At 46.9% G+C, this 18995-nt stretch overlaps 1 protein-coding gene and 1 long non-coding RNA gene across 3 annotated transcripts in view; one reads left to right on the top strand and one right to left on the bottom strand.

Moving 5' to 3' along the window:
- The window catches only part of LOC135901311 (uncharacterized), a 454233-nt gene that overhangs the window by 378392 nt on the left and 56846 nt on the right, over positions 1 to 18995 (top strand). The gene's annotated exons all lie outside the window — the stretch shown is intronic.
- LOC135901349 (O-methyltransferase MdmC-like) overlaps positions 1 to 18995 on the bottom strand; it is a 43052-nt gene that overhangs the window by 607 nt on the left and 23450 nt on the right. The window contains exons 3-5 of the mRNA XM_070535809.1: positions 16770 to 16888; positions 15420 to 15474; positions 3454 to 3587 (exon numbers count right to left, since the gene is read on the bottom strand). Of these exons, the coding sequence (XP_070391910.1) occupies positions 3454 to 3587; positions 15420 to 15474; positions 16770 to 16888 (308 nt within the window). The remainder of the gene's footprint in view (positions 1 to 3453; positions 3588 to 15419; positions 15475 to 16769; positions 16889 to 18995) is intronic.

Genomic DNA, 18995 nt, shown 5'->3' with positions numbered 1-18995 from the left:
TAGGTGCACAATATGAGCTCTGTATACATCGCTAGATCTCTCAGAGGCTCACAGCTGCTGTTAGCGGTGATTAAGTTCTCGAATGAAAAAGACGCTGGAGCTTGGCATTTTGTTCCCGATGTAACATGCTGCAGCCTAACTGTTGAACAAGTCGTCAACACTTATTGGCGGCTTATCTGAACATTCTAACATATTCGGTGCAAGACAAGCAAAAAAATATAATAGACACATATGAAACGAGACAAACTGGACATCTGGCCTGTTTGAATGCATGGCATCTCCAACCTGTTATTCTACCGGGGCAGCTGGTGAGACGGGTCTTGCACAATTATATACAAAGTCGGCCAAACTCTTTGCTGAAAGAAACAGCGTTTCTAAAGGCAAAGAACTTACACTTTAGGTAAATTGGTTATAAATGATAGCGAGCACTATTGAAACAATAAGCGCCTAGCCTCAGGGTTTTCGATAGTTGTCATAGTTTTTTTTTAATTATCAGCCTATAAAAAGCATTTTCGCAGACAACGCGGGCACCTGGTGTTTATCGAATATAACGCAAATCCCAGCGCATCGCCTCCCACCGCAATGCGGACGCCTCCCAATCTTGGAGGTCATGCTTAGGCGCCCGTTTCCCCTCAAACGTTCCGGCTTCTGCATCATTTCTGGAGAAATGGTAATGAATGCGTTTTCGTGAGTCTCAGAAGCTTCTACATCTTCAAGAATTTTGCGAAGGCACATTTACTCATGCCGATAGCCTTACTGGCCTAAGCCCATAGCATTATTTCGTGCAGTTACCCATACACAATTCGCCGTACGCATCTAACTTTGCCTCCACATGACTCATGCCTGCCCTTTGCTTTTATCAAATATAAACTAAGTGCCGCATTGTCCCACGACAAAAACTGTGTTCCACAACGCCTGAAAGTAGACAATGAGTGTCATGTACCTATTATCGAAGCTCATAATTAAGCCAGAAGCGCTATACTTTATCCACGCTTTACTCATAACATGCCACTCGTCTCATATTTATTGAATGTGAAGTCCGTGCCACGAACAATTCTCTCAGGACACTGGGAGAAATCGCGAGTAACTGCTGTTTATCGCCCTCGAGCACTTGGGGAAATAATTTACGGCAGAATCCGTACCAAACGCATACACCTCAATCTTTACATGCACATCATGTCGTAATGTGCACCCAAGTTTAATTAAATCTGAGTTCAGTGCCAATTGTAGTTCTCTCTGGAGAGCGGGAATACATTCCATGTGGTTCTGAAAACGCATTCACAACGCTCTGGACTACTTACGTAAGCAAATAACTCCATAAACTGTAATTAATCCACGCACTTAGAAGTTCTCCTACACATCGTCCATAACATTCTCACTATCTCCAGTAAATATAAACCAGAATCCAGCTTCAGTTCACCGATGACACCGGGAAGACCTTCTGCGCGCGTCACATAACGTCTTAAAGCGTAGAGAAAACAAGTATTCAGTATTTATCTGCAAAGCCCATGATTAACTCACAAATTTTGAGCTATGCTCGCACATGGCTCCTAACGTTGGTACGGTATACTTGTGAACTTAGTGCCGTATTCACTTCTACCAGGTTGCTAGGAAACATTGCGTGTAATTTTTTTTTACAAATGCTGTTATGAACCTACCGTTTAGACTTTGATCATGCATAATATATATATCGGCCCTCCGTACCCATGCACTTTGATACTCCATGCCACGTAGTGATACGCACAAAGTACGGGCTTCGTATACAGTCCCTCAAGAAGAAGAAAGTTGTGACAGTAAGTATTTGCAAAGCACCTAATTAACCCACATGCTAAACTACCTGCGCGCACCACCCTAAACATACTTCTTACCCATTCAATATATAAACTCTCTGCCACATTTGGTTCTCCAAGGACATCGTGAGACCTTAGCACGCGTTTCACATAACGCCTCTAACAGGCAGAAAATAAAATTCCGTTTAGCTTCTGAACCCACGCACTTAAAGGGACACTAAAGGTAAATAACATGTCAGGCTGAAGTGATAGATTAGTGCTCGAGAATCTCTAAGGCGTCAATATTATAGCGAATAGAGTTTTGATAATCGAGAAATTGAGGTAAACGCAACACATGATTAGAGACTCCCTCGGGACGTTCTAGCGCTTGCCCGATGACGAAAGCACTTATCAGTTAAATTCTGTCACTAGTAATCAACTTCTCGTTGCAAAAAACATCCTCGTATTGTATTATAAGATGAAATAAAAGGCTACTTGTCCAGTTCTATTTCATGCTCAAAAAAATAAGAACTAATTGAAATTACCGTTCGGGTGGTCGAAAGGTTTCGTTTTCACTCGACTCTGTGCCGCCCACGCTTTCGCGTTTGAGTGCATTCTTGATCGCGCGGTGCTCCGCTTATTTCGCTGGCTCGCGAAACTCGTACAAACTGCAAGTAGCGGAGAATTCAACTTCCATGTGATGTCGCGGGATGCCCGTATGGTCTGCGCCACTTAGTATTTGCCTTTACTGTCCCTTTAATTTTTTATTTGCTCATACCATTCAACCTTCTCCCTGTTTCCTCAAAAAACAAACTCGATGCATCATTTAGCTGCCCTAGAAAATCACGCACGAGGACGTTTTTAGGGTAAGCCCTTGCGTCCAATTACTGCAAGTTGGGCATGTCTGAATTAATGCATTGTCACTAATGCGCTGAGAGGACGAGGACACAGGTTTTCGCCCTCATTGCGCATTGCTTACAATGTATAAACGCTTGCTCGCCTAAAGTCCCGGTCAGTGCGACTGTTTGGTGGAAGGTTGTTTAGCAGGAGTGTTCGGGGCATAATATGCATCTGACATACAACGCATGCTTGTAATATACGCTATACGACGCACCTACCTCGCATGCACTCCACGGACATACAACGCAAGGACTTAGAGGGCATTCACGATTGTACGTTAAGCTCAGACACAGGAGATGCACAGGAGAAGTAACACAAGTCGCTGGCTTATAAGATTACAAGTCACCATTCGTGTGTCTGCCCCGTGTTCCTGCGCTGTGCTATTCCATTGCTAAACAGAACATGGCTTCTAGGTGGCTCACATCTTGCAGGTGCTGCAGGTCCTGGTGCCTGCGGAAGTGCTTTCGATGCCACGTGCCGGGATATAAGACAAAATAAAAAGAACGAGCGCCACCTTCTACATGCCACGCACTGCAATGCTCGACGCTTCCGAGCTTGTAACAGAGGAAACTTCGCTCATGCTCTAGTAATGCGTGTTCCCTTTAACAATGTACAGTCGTGTGCAAAAGTTGGGAGACTAAGGTGCCGCAATTTTTTATTATATTGAAATCTATATATATATATATATATATATATATATATATATATATATATATATATATATATATATATATATATATATATATATATATATATACACATGTCACAGCGGCAGGCAACTCACATTGTCGACAGCGATGATGCCACGGCGCTTGACGAGCTGCAGGCTCTTCTCGTAGTACTCGTCGTACGACACCTTGTCAGCGTCGATGAATATGAAGTCGAAAAAGTTGGATTTGCCTTGAGCGATCAGATCATCTACGAAATGAAAGACGATGCATGTGGCAGTCGCGGTGGCTCTGCGAAAACTAGAAAGTGTACTGACACTGTCCACCTATATTGTGACGAACGACTTTGGTGACACATATGTGAATATGTGTCGCTGACATATGTGAATATGTGTCGCATATGTGAATGGGGGTACGCTGAGATGTTCGATGGAACACGTCGTTTCTGTACTTGCGGCGAAGCAGAGAGATGGAGACGGAAAAAGAAACTAATGCCGAGCCCGGTTGCCTGCCGTACACTTGGGGACGAGAAAATGTTAATAGAATGTTTAAGAAAAAGAAAAAAATTGGAATATTAACAGAAATCATGCGAATCCCATCCACTGTGGCTATTGATGTAAGCGAAGCTGCTGTTTGCCTTGATTCACGATAATTGGCGGTGATGTTGACGGCGCATGTTCTTCGGCCCTTCAGCGCTTAGTGCAATACGAGAGTGACGAGTTGTGGTTAAATTTCACTTTGTGTGCACCAGTTATGTCTATGTATAGTCTATGTAGTACACCGAACACACAGCGAAACGTACCTACTTGAGGCATTGCTGGGCGCTATTGTTCATAGCCTGCGAGAAGGATAGCCCTGTCATTGTCTTACGCGACGCATCACAAAACGGCAAAAGTGTTGTCCTTCAATCAAATTACGGGGTCTTACGTGTCAAAACCACAATCTGAATATGAGGCACGTCGTAATGAGAAACTCCGTGTTAATGTTGACCACTTGATGTTCTTTAGCGGGCATCTAAATATAGGTACATACGTTAGTGGCTTTCCTTTTAGCCGCCGTCGAATTGCGGCGGCCGCAGTCGGGGCTAAACCCGAGAATATGAAAAATGCCATAGCCGTTCAAAGCCACTGTGGCAAGCACAGGAGTGTTGATTAGCTGGGCAGCCGGCTTGCGTAGTGTCGTCTTAATGCTGCGTTGCCTTATGACGGCGATGCGTCTGCACACCCTGTGTCAGTTGTCCGCTGGACAAATTAGCACGGTGTTTATATTTCAAGAATACAAAAACGTGCCGTACCTTACTTTGGATTTACAATTATCCAGTTTCTCCGCAACTGTTGTTGTGCCTAGTAGGATTTCCTTTTTTGAAGAGAAGCCAAACACATCTGTTCTAATGTCTTCGTACCCCTCTCCCATGCTCTTTCCTTCTATGCGAGCTGCCACGAGCGATTAGTGGCAAGGCTGGTAATCCCCTCGTTTCGCGACTGTGTCGACGGACTTGACCTGTGTTTCCTTTCTCGACCTGCTCTCTACCATGATTCTCTCTGCCTCTCTTCTTCACTGTCGCGCTTAATTAGACGACATTGTGGCCACGCATCGAGAAGCTTTTATATACTCCAAATGAAACATATTTTCTGACGTCGTATTTCCTGCCGCAACTCCTGTATTACACGCTGTCAGCCAAATTTTGACACCATCTTCCAGACAGCAGCAGTATCAGCAGCAGTGGGAAAGTCGAAGGAAGAGGCGAAGAAAGTTAATAAAGAAGCAGCCAGTGGGAACACAACCGAAGAGAAATACTCGATCAGAGTCACAAACGTTCCTACAGTCCAATCACATTCAAGAAGCACAATATAGCACGTTTGTAGCCTTGTGCTCGCAAGAGGGCTTAGGCAAAAGTCGAAGAATATTTTCGCCCGAGAGCGGTCTGTCATTCAAGCGGCTGAGACCTAGCAGGCAGAGTACATCGCTGAAAGTCGAATGTTGGACAGTGGCACAGGATGGTCTCTATTGTCTCGCCACACCCGCGCAGACTTCATACGTCCCTTTTTGCCATTTTGATAAAGAATGAATAAGCACTCAACCACATGCGACGCAATTCAGTTGCTTAGCGATGGAAGAGTTCGGGCGGCAGGCCAAGTAGCAAATTGCGGCCGAGTGAATACAAGTGGAAGATGCCAAGACAGGGTAAATTCAATTTCCGCAATGTCATGTGGCGAGGAGACTTGATGGTACTTCATGCGAGGTTACAGGGATCCTTGAAGATGGGTGTAAATATCGGATAGGCAATTGTTCTCACTTAAGTGTCTGTCTGCTCTCTCTCCTTTGATTAAAAAATGCATAACCTGTCGTTAATATGCGGAACGGATTTACTGCTGTGTCAATGGGACAAGGAAGACTAGCAGTGTTTAATAACCGTTACCCGGACTAACCGAGAGCTTTAGTGCATGTGCACGTATCCATTTTGGAAATACCGTGATAACGGTGACGTAGGCCTGACGGCCTGCGCTGGTGGTGTCATCTTGTGATGCTGAATTCAGCCAGGGCACACTTAGCTGTTCTTGCAGTGAGCAGCTAGCAGGGTAGTAATATAAGAAAATGATACCGCTGTAAAAATAAAACGCAGTGCGCATTTCGGAAAAACACATTAGCGGAAAGGGTGTCATTCCAAAGTACCACCCTTCCACATGGGGGTATTAGTTCACCTAAACACCTTCTTTGTCGGTGTAAAGGGTTGAGATATACACTCTAAGTATACACCCTTTGAGTGGTATCTTGCCACACAACAGTAAACGTCATCTGTCTTCCTTTAACGCTGCGAGCACGGCACTTCCCAGTAACGAACGGCATGCGCGTTATCAGCATGACTTAGCATTGTCGACAGGGAAATAGCAGGCGCGGCGTTTTCAAGAAAAGAAGCACAAGCAAGGCAGATGACGTCTATTGTTGTATGACAGATATACACCCCAAGGGGTGTAAGAGCGTAAACATGAGACAACACCTTTAGAGGTGCAATATCTCTTAGTGCGTAGGCACCACCACTGGTAGTTTCCACTGTGCATTTTGCGCTGTCTTTCTTTTGATTTATAATACTGTTGGTTCCGAATCAGAGTAGTCAGGCATATCAACGGCAAACTGAAGCGAGGCTGTTGAAGCCAATGTTGTAGAGGCACGCTGAGCGAGCGATCTTCGAAGTCGCGCGGTACGCCTCACCGCGCAATCCGTGAAACGCTTTGTCATGTTCAATTGTGTCGCGGAAATTTCTGAATTGCTGCCTGTCCAGCACCTTTATGAGAAGTTTACACACGTTGAGGCGTATCTTGCCGCACAACAATAAACGTTATCTGTCTTGTCCGAATTCCTTTCTTTAACGCTGCAAGCCCGGTATCTCCCAGTAACGAACTGCATGCGCGTTATCAGCATGACATAGCATTGCTGAAAGGAAAGTAGCGGGCGCGGCGTTTTTAAGAAAGGAAACCCAAGCAAGGCAGATGACGATTATTGTTGTGTGGCAACATATGATTCAAATGGTGTAAACTTTACTTACGCTCTTAAAACGGTTGCACCCTTTGGGGTGTATATTTGTCCCACAACGATAATCGCTATCTGCCTTGCTTGCATTTCCTTTCTTGAAAACTCGGCGCTCGCTACTTTCCTGTCGAGAATGCTGCGTCACACTAATAACGCGCATGCCGTTCGTGACTGGGAAGTACCGGGCTCGCAGCTTTAAACAAAGGAAACGCGGGCAAAAGAGATGACGATTATTGTTGTGGGACAAAATAATCCCTAAAGGGTGTAAATTTTTTTAATAGTGTACACTCTTAAGACGGTTGCACCCTTTGCGGTGTATATTTGTCCCACAGCGATAATCGCCATCTGCCTTGCTTGCATTTCCTTTCTTGAAAACTCGGCGCTCCCTACTTTCCTGCCAAGAATGCTGCGTTACACTGATAAGACGCATACCACCCGTGATAGGGAAGTACCGGGCTCGCCGCGTTAAAGAAAGCAAACACGCGCAAGACAGATGACGATTATCATTGTGGGACAAGATAAGCCCCAAAGGGTGTACATTTTTCTAAGAGTATAGAGTGTAGACAAAGGTACACCCTTCGGGGTGTATATCTGCCACAGAACAATAATCGTCATCTGCCTTGCTTGCGTTTCCTGTCTTAAAAACGCCGCGCCCGCTACTTTCCTGTCGGGAGTACTACGTCATGCTGATAACGCGCAAGCCGTTCGTTACTGGAAAGTACCGGGCTCGCAACGGTAAAGGAAGCAAATGCGGGAAAAACTGATGACGTATATTTTTTATTGCTGCCTGCCCAGCACCATTGGCGGGTGTGATAGAGCACAAACCCGTTCACGCCGACAGTGACAAATACGTCAGCAGTGGTCCTATCACTTTGTTTTGAGATGGTAGTCCGTACCAACGATAAATAAAGCCCTTCAGCCATCCGTTTTTATTCTTCGTTTCTAGGTTCTTGGTGGTGGCATCACTTCGCATTTGAACCGCCATCCGCAAACTCGGAGCTAAGCAGCGTTTGTGACCACACGCATCAGACACGGGTGAAACATTCACCAGTTATTTAAAGGACGTTGTCCATCGGTGTAAACACGTCGACGCCTCCATGCCGAAAGCGGACACAATTAAGCCCTTCAAGAAAGGAATTGACAATGATGCTTTATAAATGCTACTGGTTAAAAGCTTGAGCACTATTGCCGACGTTATTACCTTGGGTTAGAGCTAGCGACGTACTGCGCAAGCAGTGAGCGTTGAAGAGAGCTACTTTTACAACCGATGCGTCAATCTCCAGCCTACATTGGTTCCGAACAAACTTCACTGGTCACGCAGATCAATGTCTTTGTCTGCCAAGAAGTCGAACGACAGCTGTCTCTAGTACCCTTCAGCCAAGCGCCTGCATGTCTTTTGCCATCCACTCGGCGCAACGTCATTCGAGAAGCCTCTGACGCACTGCCGGTTGTTCCCCAGCACCGCTTCTGGCCGATCCGCTCGCTTATGCTGCGGCAGCTGCCAGGTCACGCCAAGAGCCGATACCACCGTTGCAGCAGCCCATGCACCGCCCACTTCCTCCCATTTCCTGGATTGGCACTGCCGTTGTCAAACCATGGCGCACGCACGACAATGGGCCTATATGATTAGAGTGTACGTATCCCGGACATGTCGCAAGGTTCTGCCGCCGTGTGCAAACAATCGAAAACGATCTACGGGCGTCTCGATACTCGTTCAAGACCATTGCAAACTACACTCCGTCCGACCCACCGCCAAGTCGTACTCAGACTGATCGTCCTTGTTTCGACCATCGCCACTCGCCATACCCACTTCGCCGGTCGCTTTCACCGATACGTCGGCTGCCCGTAACTAACGACGAGGCGATCTCGACCACGCAGTTCTCAAGGTAAGAACGGCGCGAGCTTCGGAATTCCCATGTCCTCGTTCCTTGCCTGCTAATGTAATGCCGATGTCGCTACAGTCGCTGTTGATACCGGCGCAGCCGTGTCTGTTATATATGCCAGATTTTGCCTCTCACTTCATAAGGTCACGACGCCTCTTTCTGGATTCTCGCTTCGGACGGCAAATGCTCAACCAATCGAAGCAGCCGCAGCGTGTACAGCCCACGTGATGATTTAATTCGTTAGGTACTCTATAGAGTTTGTAGTTCTCTCATCGTGCTCCCATGCAATTATTTTAGTATGTCGTTTTTTATCTTGCTACAACGCTGCAATAAATTGCGCTCGAACTGCAATTGAAGGACTTTCAACTTAGCGACCTCGCCTTCATTGATCATCATTCTTCCGCAAAACTTGTCGTCAAGGAGGACACAAATACACAACCGTGCTGGTCAGCACTCGCACCACTCTCGTGTGGTGCTGTTTCTGATGGAACCGTCTTATTCACGCCCTCTGATCTCTTCGTAGACCGCAAAGCCCTTCGTCTGTCTTTTAGAGCGCAGCTTTTAGGCGCCCGTTCAATTGGAGAGCGTCAGAGTTGTCCCTCGTAACCAAGAGAGCGAACACAACGTAGGATGAAAACGAACGCGGAACGCCGCGGTGGCTGAAAGACTGCGATAACAAAGAGAGGGCGAGGAGGAAAGCGGAGGAGGGGGGTATGGCGAAATCGTGAGAATAAAAGCGTAGTGGCGCACAACGCAGGCTTTGCGTCGGCCTCATCTCAACGTAATCTACGTGATGGCGTCAGAGAAGCGCACATCGTCTGTGTGGAAACAAAGCGCTAGCTGCATGAGCGGAGTTCTGTCTCCGGCGGCTGCGGTGAATCGCACCCACACGTCACCCAAGCGGCGCCACTCGCGATCTCCCGATTAATGATGTAGTCACGCCAAACATTGTTCCATTTGCAACGTACCGCAAGAGACACATTGTCCTCGCCAGCCAATATATCCCAAAATGCAATCACATACATCTGCGCTTTAATTTCGCATTAGGAAGTATTGTAATGGTCGATAAATTTTTTCTATTCTTGACCTCGTCGCCAGTTTCAACGCAATGCCCACTTATAAACCACTTTCATCACCGCTCACATTTATTCGTCACGAATGCCTTCGCCATATCCAGCCCGTCGATTCTATGCTGATTGTTTCCGTTGCCGATCAGGCGTCCTCTACGGCCGTCCTTGACCTGAGCACACTGCTCAATCCCCACCCAACATCTACGAAAGTCTTCAGCACATTATCACCGAGGATCTGACACCTTCGCAGCGATCACAGCTTCCTACCATTCTGCAGCACTTTCGCACTTCCTTTGAATTTGTACAAACATCGTTAGGCCGCACATCAACAGTCGAGCACCACATCGACACTGGCTCTCACTTACCTACGCGACAACGGCCGTATAGCGTATTTGCAACGAAACTCCGCATCATTGCAGACCAGGTCAATGACATGCTCCTTCGAGACGTGATAATACCTTCTCAGAGCCCATGAGCTTCTCCCGCTGTACCTGTCACAAAGACAGAAGGTTCCATATTCTGTGTAGATTTTTGGCCCTACAGCAAGATTACGTTGAGAGATCTTTACACACTGCCGCACACTGATGAGGCTCTGGAGTGCTTACAATGCTTCCAGTTCTCCTCTTCATTGTACTTGCGGTGAGGTTAGTGGCAGGTCCTGATGGCGGAAGCCGATTGTCCCGAAACTGCTTTCGTGATACCATACGGTCTATATGCGTTCACCATCACGGCTTTCGGACTTGAAACGCGCCTGCTACATTAAAGAGCATGAGGGATACCGTTCTGCGCTGGCTTAAATGGAAAGTCTTTGTGTTACCTAGAAGACATCGTGGTGTTCGCCACTGATTTTACATCACACCTGCGGAGCCTTCAGCACGTATTGAGTCTCCTGACAAACGCTTCTCTGCAGCCTAACCTCAAGAAATGTCGCTTTCTCACCTGCAAGTTGATGACCGTTGGCCACATTGTGTCCGACGATGGCATGCCTCCGGATCCCGAGAAACTTCGGGCCATCTCTGCGTTTCCTAAGCCCACTGCAATGATATAATTTCGCAGTTTCTTCGGCTTGTCCTCTTATTCTAATTTTTATTCAATTCGTTCGAAATTTTGCTTCGATCCTATCACCGTTCCCGCAATTGCTTCGTGGCACGAAAGACATCTCGTCATGGTCTCCTACCAGCAGCGATGCGTGCACCACCTTCCGCCGTCTTGTCACGGCGCCACCTATTCTTCGCCATTTTGATCCTTAAGCTCCTGCTGAAGTATTACCGACGAAATTGGTGTATGCTTTGGGGCTGTGCTTGAACGTGGTCGTCCCCTGACTGACACTATTGCTGCCGAAAACACTATAACCTCTGTACAGCCTCCCTTTTCCACCTTGCCTTGCATACCTCAACAGTTCGGGCCTCTCAAACACTGCGTATGTTTTCTGCGGAGAGTCGCATCACCAACCTCACCACACATGTTTCCAGCCTCGTATCGGCACCTCAATCTCCCTTTCCCAAACGGGTCACGCAGCAATGTCAGGGATACTTTTTGAGTCCACCCACCTTTGACGGTACCACGTCATGGTGTGCTTTTCGAAGGCAGTTTGAATCTGTCGCTGCTCTCCATTCCCGGTCGTCTCACCCCAATCTCCAATCCTTGTGGCTAAGTTTCGTTGTGCTGCCACTGAATTTCTAGAGTTCCTGCCGGCATCCGACTGTTCCAACTACAAAAGTCTAGTATCGGCACTCGAGTCCTGCTCTTGTGATGCCAATCTGCAGCACTTACACCTTACAGAAATGCAGCACGTGCAACAGGGCCACTACAGCCTGCGAGAGCTCACTGCTCATGTCGAGCGCCTGTCGGGGAAGGCCTTGGCTTGTTGTTCCTACTCCACCGCCAACTTCATTGCTACAAAATCATTTATCGACGCCATCACTGACCTCAATGTTCAACACTTCGTCCGCCTCGACTGCCCTTCTACAGTTCACGCTGCCTTAGCTCTTGCCTTCAAGGCTCACAAAGTGGAATGCTCTACTGCAGTGCCCAACCCCCGCCCTTCTTGAACTCAACAAGCGTCAGCAGGCCAAACCAGTCGCTCCTACACCTTCCGTCAGCGTTCTCCAACAATGCACTGCTATCAATGCAACGAGATCGGCCATTACAATCGAGACTATGAGCGTTACAGCCCTTCGTCGGAAAACACCGCGGGACACAGATGGCAGGATTCCGAGTAAGTACTCAAGTTCCTGCCCTTCCAATGGGCCACATTACAGGTACACCCACGTTGCAAGTCCAGCTAGATGAGCCACGGGAAAACGTTGAAGCCCTAGGAGCCACCAGCGCAGCATTTAATTTCATAAGACCAACTTGCTCTTCATTCTGTGGCCGTTGAAGCCGGCTACGGTCGCACGAGCCCGCCCCCTCCGAGCTGACGCAACTCGTCTACTTTCCCTCGGAGAAATCTCGATGACTGAAGCTGCTTTCTAAAAAAAGTGTAAATGTCATATTTATTGTGGTGCAAGACCTCTGCACACGCTTCATTCTGGCTTGGAACTGCTGCTCAACACTGGGCGTATGCACATATTCTAACCACGCCGGGTGCATAATGAGATTGCTTCCTCACGATCCGGCACCTATCATGACAGCCAACCGAGTCGCAAATAAGGCGCTGTCCTAGTGTGTGCACTATATATTTAGGTTGGCCAGCCACGTGGCCGCAGTAGAGCTCGCTCCTTTCTGAGCAATGACACTTCGTCGTTGCGTGATCATGTATCTTACTTTCCTGCGTGAGTACGCGCCCTCATAACATAAATGCGTGCTCTAACAACAGTGCCTCTACCGAAGTTCCACAAACATGAACATCTCCACCCACCACCCCCGCTTTCTTTTCCTGTGCTGGTAATATCTACGGTAACTATACGCTTGTCTTCTGCTGCGTGGTAACCATCTGTTGCGATATGGACGCATGCTTAGATGCGGATGTCTTTGTTGGCTGCACTATTTGCTCGTGACCGAGCCATGAATTTGCCGTCCCATGCGCTTCACTGCGCTTCTCTTATTTTGCATTTGCCGTCCTTGCGTACATCCTATCATATAGCCCGCTGCGTCGACATTCAGAAACTCTGTTGGCGATCGAGGCAACCCTTCAGCACTGCTCTGTATTCGCAACAGTGCAAAACTTTAATTCTCCGGAGAGTGGCGTTAGCTCCATCGACTGTAATGTGTTCCGTTTCGGTCGAAACCTAACGTCATCCGAGAAGTCCGACATCGCAAACGCACTTTTCCTGCCCATGTCAGATGAATCTTTACGTCCTTCTCGAAACCTGTACTGAATTCTTGCCTTGTTCCTGCGTGAACTGGATGGGAGAGGGGCCGGCGAGTGGAACGGTAACTACGAATGCCGCGAGCGAAAGAGGAAGGGAAGTGCAAGCAGGAGTACAGGGTAGCAGTGGGTCAGGAAAATACTTTTACACGCACACGCATGCACACACGCGCACGCACACACGCGCGCACACACATGCACGCACGCACGCACGCACGCACACGCACGCACGCAGCTATGCTAACGCCGCGGATCATTATTGTAGAGAGAAACGCTGCAGCTAGGCTCCGTAATGCCACACTCAGCAGCGCTACTGCCCCCCAGAATAAATGCTGCTTTACTCCGCAGTGTTGTTCAGCAGAGGTAACGTGCTCCTCGTTCGAGCTCCTTAGAAATCTGAACTCAAAAGAAAATTTCATTCTAATCGAGTGCCCTGCGTGGCGCAAAATGCAAAATGTGTTTGCAGTGAGAAATGGCAGCCTATTTTCCCGTGCACTCAAGCTTATTGCAAGGCGTCTGTAACCCGAGCGGATGTCGAAACGGCTTTATATGGTGATGTTTATGCCTCAGAGCATACGGTAAAAACAGCAGCAACGTCACATGCATTTGCTCACGATGCTGTCGACTGCTGACCTCGGATTTCCTGTAGCCAGCGCGCACTGTCGACAAGTGAGTAGCTCTGCGTTGTTGCAAGTAGTGGAAACCGGGGACGGAGGAAAAATAGTGCCATTTGGAATGCCTCAACTTTTACAACAGGGGCAAATAAACAATTACTCTTTGTACTGGTGCATTAACTGCTTTCAGTATTTCGCGCAGGACCGTAATTCTAGACTTGCACTCTTTTAGATCTAAAAAGAGAAGCTCAAAAAAAGATGTACGCGCATCCACGACCCATGGTTTTTGAACTTTGTTACGGACACTTGCACTCTGTGCTTGAGTGTCTGTGCGTACGAACACTACATTCGCGTTGTGATAAGGATAGCTGTGCTGCCGCACGTCACAACCATGGAGCACTAAAATAAAGACACATTCTTAAGATAATAGGGCCTTACTTCCTGTAAACTTGTGCACCAGCTGCCGGACGTTGAGTGCCGCGCAGGTTGAGTGCGATTTTTTGAATAACTAGAATCTTGACCTCCCGAATTCTCAAAAACTTCGTCTGCTAGAGAGCTGATATTACGCAATCATATTATATTGCCTTTAAGAGCAACGCATGCTTGAGTAATAATTGTCATCTTTGTGTGTGTGTGTGTGTGTGTGTGTGTGTGTGTGTGTGTGTGTGTGTGTGTGTGTGTGTGTGTGTGTGTGTGTGTGTGTGTGTGTGTGTGTGTGTGTGTGTGTGTGTGTGTGTGTGTGTGTGTGTGTGTGTGTGTGTGTGTGTGTGTGTGTGTGTGTGTGTGTGTGTGTGTGTGTGTGTGTGTGTGTGTGTGTGTGTGTGTGTGTGTGTGTGTGTGTGTGTGTGTGTGTGTGTGTGTGTGTGTGTGTGTGTGTGTGTGTGTGTGTGTGTGTGTGTGTGTGTGTGTGTGTGTGTGTGTGTGTGTGTGTGTGTGTGTGTGTGTGTGTGTGCGCGCGCGTGCGGTGGGGAGGTGGCAGTGCAGGAGTGGTTCTTGCACGGCATTTTGCAGTGACGCAGTCATATTTGACATATCTCAACATTTTTTATTTATGCTATATTTAATGTCTAGTGTCTCATCGCGCTTGTATGGTATCATGAGCTAATTGACGATTTATGACTGAGATGAAATTGGTTAAAGGTTTGTGCTAGCCCATCTCACTTTTTATCCCAATTTCCGTCCATCATGTACAGTATTTTCTCTAAACGGGATGAACCGACTACCCCAGAAACAAGTTTCATTGGTCTTGATTGACTATGGTTTTCCTAAAAGTTACTGATATTAACAGAAATTATACTTTAAACTACTACTCGGTGTTGTGTTTGATGGAAATCCTGGGCCTCCTCTGATGTCGTTTTCAGGTAGAAGATCACTGATTGACAGTAACGCTATGTGCAATCGCACTAGATCTATCTCAATTGATCACACGATAAGTCTGCGAATATTTTTTTCTTAACTTACTTCGGATTTTGCCCAAAAAGTAGCCAGCTCTTGTCACTCATGTCAGCCATTTTCTGATCATTTAAAAAAAATATCCTAATTTTTCACAGGTATTGAGGGTTTAGCCCTGATAAGATAGCTTATAATGTAACTCCTGGTACCGTTTAACAGGTCGGTAAGGTACCCCACAAAATGAAATGAGCGCCGGTGGGTGGGTAAACACAAAACCTGACTTGCCAAGAGACTTCTTGGCGTCACCAATGACGATGTCAATCTTGCCGTCGACCCCAGCCTGCAAGGAATAGTTTCGAAAAATTACTTTTGCTTGTTACAAGTCGTGGAGGCAAGTGATTCGCTGACTACGCTGAATATAAGAAGCGCTTTTTTTAATACACCGATGGGCCTCTGAAAACGTTTTGTAATGTATATTCTGATGAAGAGTTCTCAACATGAATGTTTCGTTATCACGGGTCCACGACCTGTATTGGCGAAGATCTCCAGCGCTGGAGTTCTTTGTAAAAGCGGATACGAGCTATTCATGGTATTTAAGTATTACTACTGAAGATATTATTAGTGATGACACTTACGAAAGAAGTTTTGTTAATTTGGCACCGAATCCCTCGCACTCACTTATATGAGTGGTATAATTAATACGAGCGTGTACTCAAAGCGGCACGCCTCCATGGACACGTGGTAACGCGTTAATGCGATGATTCTAAAGCCCCTATAAGATTTGTGGACGTGTGAAAACTGATTACACAGCCACACACTTTGTTCGGAGGAAGTACCGTATGAAAAACACTCACACACACTAAAAAAAAAAGCCAAGGCCACATTTCTTATTCGAAAAGCCAACGTTCGAAACAGCGGAACTTCCACGAGGCAAATTAATCAACGGCTTTCCTGAGAGGTGCCGTTCAAATCTGCGGCGGCGCGAAGCAACGCCACGTTGCAGCGGAATCACTTGAAAGCCATATTTGCTGCTAAGTGAACACAAGCGCACACAAAGGACTAAAGTTGCGAACAAACGTTCAGGACACGTGCTTAACAAAACAGTAACGTGCCGTCATTTCTTTTTTTTTTCTGGCGGTGTTTGCTCAGTGACTATTAGGTCGTTCAGTAAATGCCAACTAGGTAATTTACTGCAACAGACACAAACTGCGTTAGTCCTTGTCTGTTTTGTGTTTGCTTCTGTCGCAGTATTTTGGGTTAACATATTCTTGCGCAAAGAAACCTAACCACTGAAGACACCTACACAAATTTACCATCTACAGGATATCCTGACAAGATGTGCAAAACAACTTGTCGATCACGTCGTGATGTACGAGAGACGTCTCCCATACATTTTTCCCAAAATTTGTAAAACGTCTTGGATCCGTCTCTTCACAATCTTTTTTTGGATGTATAAAAACGCCTTGTACAAGTACACGAAAACCGGCTAATGCGGCGCCAAATTTAGTACATAAAACTTCTTACGCGCCATTTGGTGTGCGCTTTCTAAACACCTGATATGCTCCTGGCTCTGTTAAGTAGGAACCTAAAATGAGCCGAAGCAAAAAAATGAACCCGTAGGAAGGAGCTTGTTACCTCTTTCCAGAAGGGCCTCCCAATGTTGACGGTTTCCTCGTTAGTCTCCAACCCAATGACACGCCCATCTGGTGGAAGTGCGAGGGCAACGGCTAATGCGCTCACGCCTGTATATACGCCTATAGAGGATAAAAAAAGAATATGATTGGATAAATCTTTAGATTGCATATTACAACAATAAGAAAGCGCTGTCGCAGGCACAGACTCATGTACCTAACAATGATCAGTGTTTTCACACACTCTTGTAAGTTTCCCGTTCAAATGAAGGTTTAAAGTCCACTAGAAACAACTGCCAGAGTGTGTTTTGCGAATAATAATTTCGCTCTAAAGAATGTACACAGGATAGACGAAATGGCCAGTAAGACAGGCATCGCTCAGGCCAGACATGTCAGATCTTATGGTTGTGTCAGAGATGGTCCAAATTAGGTTAAAGCAACTGTGTACGATGACCTAAAAATGCTTGTACGTGAGCAGGAAGGCAAGTGATAATGCGCGTAGACAAGGAAACAACAGCACAGGACGAGCGCTGGACTCAAAATTAATATTGTTCTAGGTTCAGTGCTTGTCCTGCCCTGTCAGCTTGTCTTCTCATGCTGCTACCACGTGTGTGCGCCTTTTTTGATGGTTTCCTGCTCATTTACAAGTATGCATACCAACTCACCCAGTGAGGAATTGTGCGAAGTTCTTATTTTACACCACGAAACATGCGGCATGTTTTACAGAAGCAAATGGGAAACAGTTGTGTGGGCAGCCATTTCTCTCACCGACATGCATGCCTAAATATTGCAGTTATACTGAGAGCGAGAAAGAGAGAAGTCATAAGGAAAAGGCAGGGTTGTTAACCAAAGGACGGTACGCTAGGTGCATTGGTAATACCTACCGAGAATTATTGAGAGCGTGAAACGACACGAACGACACAGAAAAAATACACGGACAAGCGAGATTAACCAGGCTGAGCCGAATAGGCTACCCTGCACTGGGGAAGGGGACAAGGGGTTTGAAAGAGGAGAAGGAAGAGAGAAGTTCACAGTTTGCACTGTTACACACACAAGCGTTCATCGCTAAGTCAGTCACAGGCGGTCATGCAGGCTCGTGCAGTTAAAAAAACGCAGAAGTGCCTTTGTGACGTTGCACATAGCAGAAGTACGAGGCCACGGGCCCGAGATCTTCTTCTCTGTGAAAGGCCTGTCGTTTATGTGCCCCCATCCTGTCCGAAGGGCAATCCTGTCATCTTCCTAGGCAGCGTAGTCCAACAGGAGATGTTTGGTGCTTTCTTCGACACCACATGTGCTCCAATGGGGATTGTCTGCCATTCCATTTAGGAATGAGTAGGCGCTTGTGAAAGAAACTCCTACGCGCAGGGGTCACAGTAGGGTTTTTTTCCCGTCTGTTAAAACCAGGTAAAAGCTGTAATCTCATTATGGATCCGTGGCATAAAGGCGCCGGTTGATGAACTCCCCTGTATTCCATATTCATAGAGTAATAATGTGGGCAAGACCGCTTAGGTGCCATGCTGCATCCTTTCTCGACAATGGTATCGAGGTACTTTCACATTCACCGTGTGCCTCACGGGCGGCTTTATCGGCACTTTCATTGCCAGTAATGTTGCAGTGCGAAGGTAGCCACTGAAATACAATGTCGTGGCCTTTGTCCACCGCTTGATGATAGCGTTATCATACCTCTGCTACCAATTGTCCATGTGGGCTGCGGCACAGAGCTGATAATATTGGTTGCAGTGCTACCTTTGAGTCATAGAAAATACCCTGGTGACTTGATTACTGTTGCTGCACTCATAAGACCGCGCTACGGAGGGCGGAATTTTCGGACCCTGTCGATGTTTAGACTGGCTGATCCCGAACTTCTTGCAGGTTGAGATCGACGGAATGACTACCGCGCCAGTAGAGCGGGTTAGAGTTGAAGAGCCACCTATAAAAACGTGGACTCGATTGGACTATGAATGATGCTTTAGATATAGAGCGGCTTGATTCAGGGCACAAGTTGGCAAGTCGGATTTATTTCCAACTATTCCAACTATTCCAACTCCTGGGATGAAAAGCCGCACTTGCAGCTGCAGGATACACCACAGAGGACAAGCTGATCTTGCTGTAGGCGTGAAATCAGATGGAAGAAAGGATCGGTACGAGGCCCCAATGCCCGAAAAAGGTGTCTCTGGTCAACTTTCCGAGAGGGAAGCAAGGCGTTCAGACTGGAGTCGGGAAAGGTGAA

The sequence above is a fragment of the Dermacentor albipictus genome, chromosome 3 (assembly GCF_038994185.2).
Source record: "Dermacentor albipictus isolate Rhodes 1998 colony chromosome 3, USDA_Dalb.pri_finalv2, whole genome shotgun sequence".
Classification (NCBI taxonomy): Eukaryota; Metazoa; Arthropoda; class Arachnida; order Ixodida; family Ixodidae; genus Dermacentor; species Dermacentor albipictus.
This window is presented reverse-complemented; position numbering and strand designations above follow the sequence as displayed.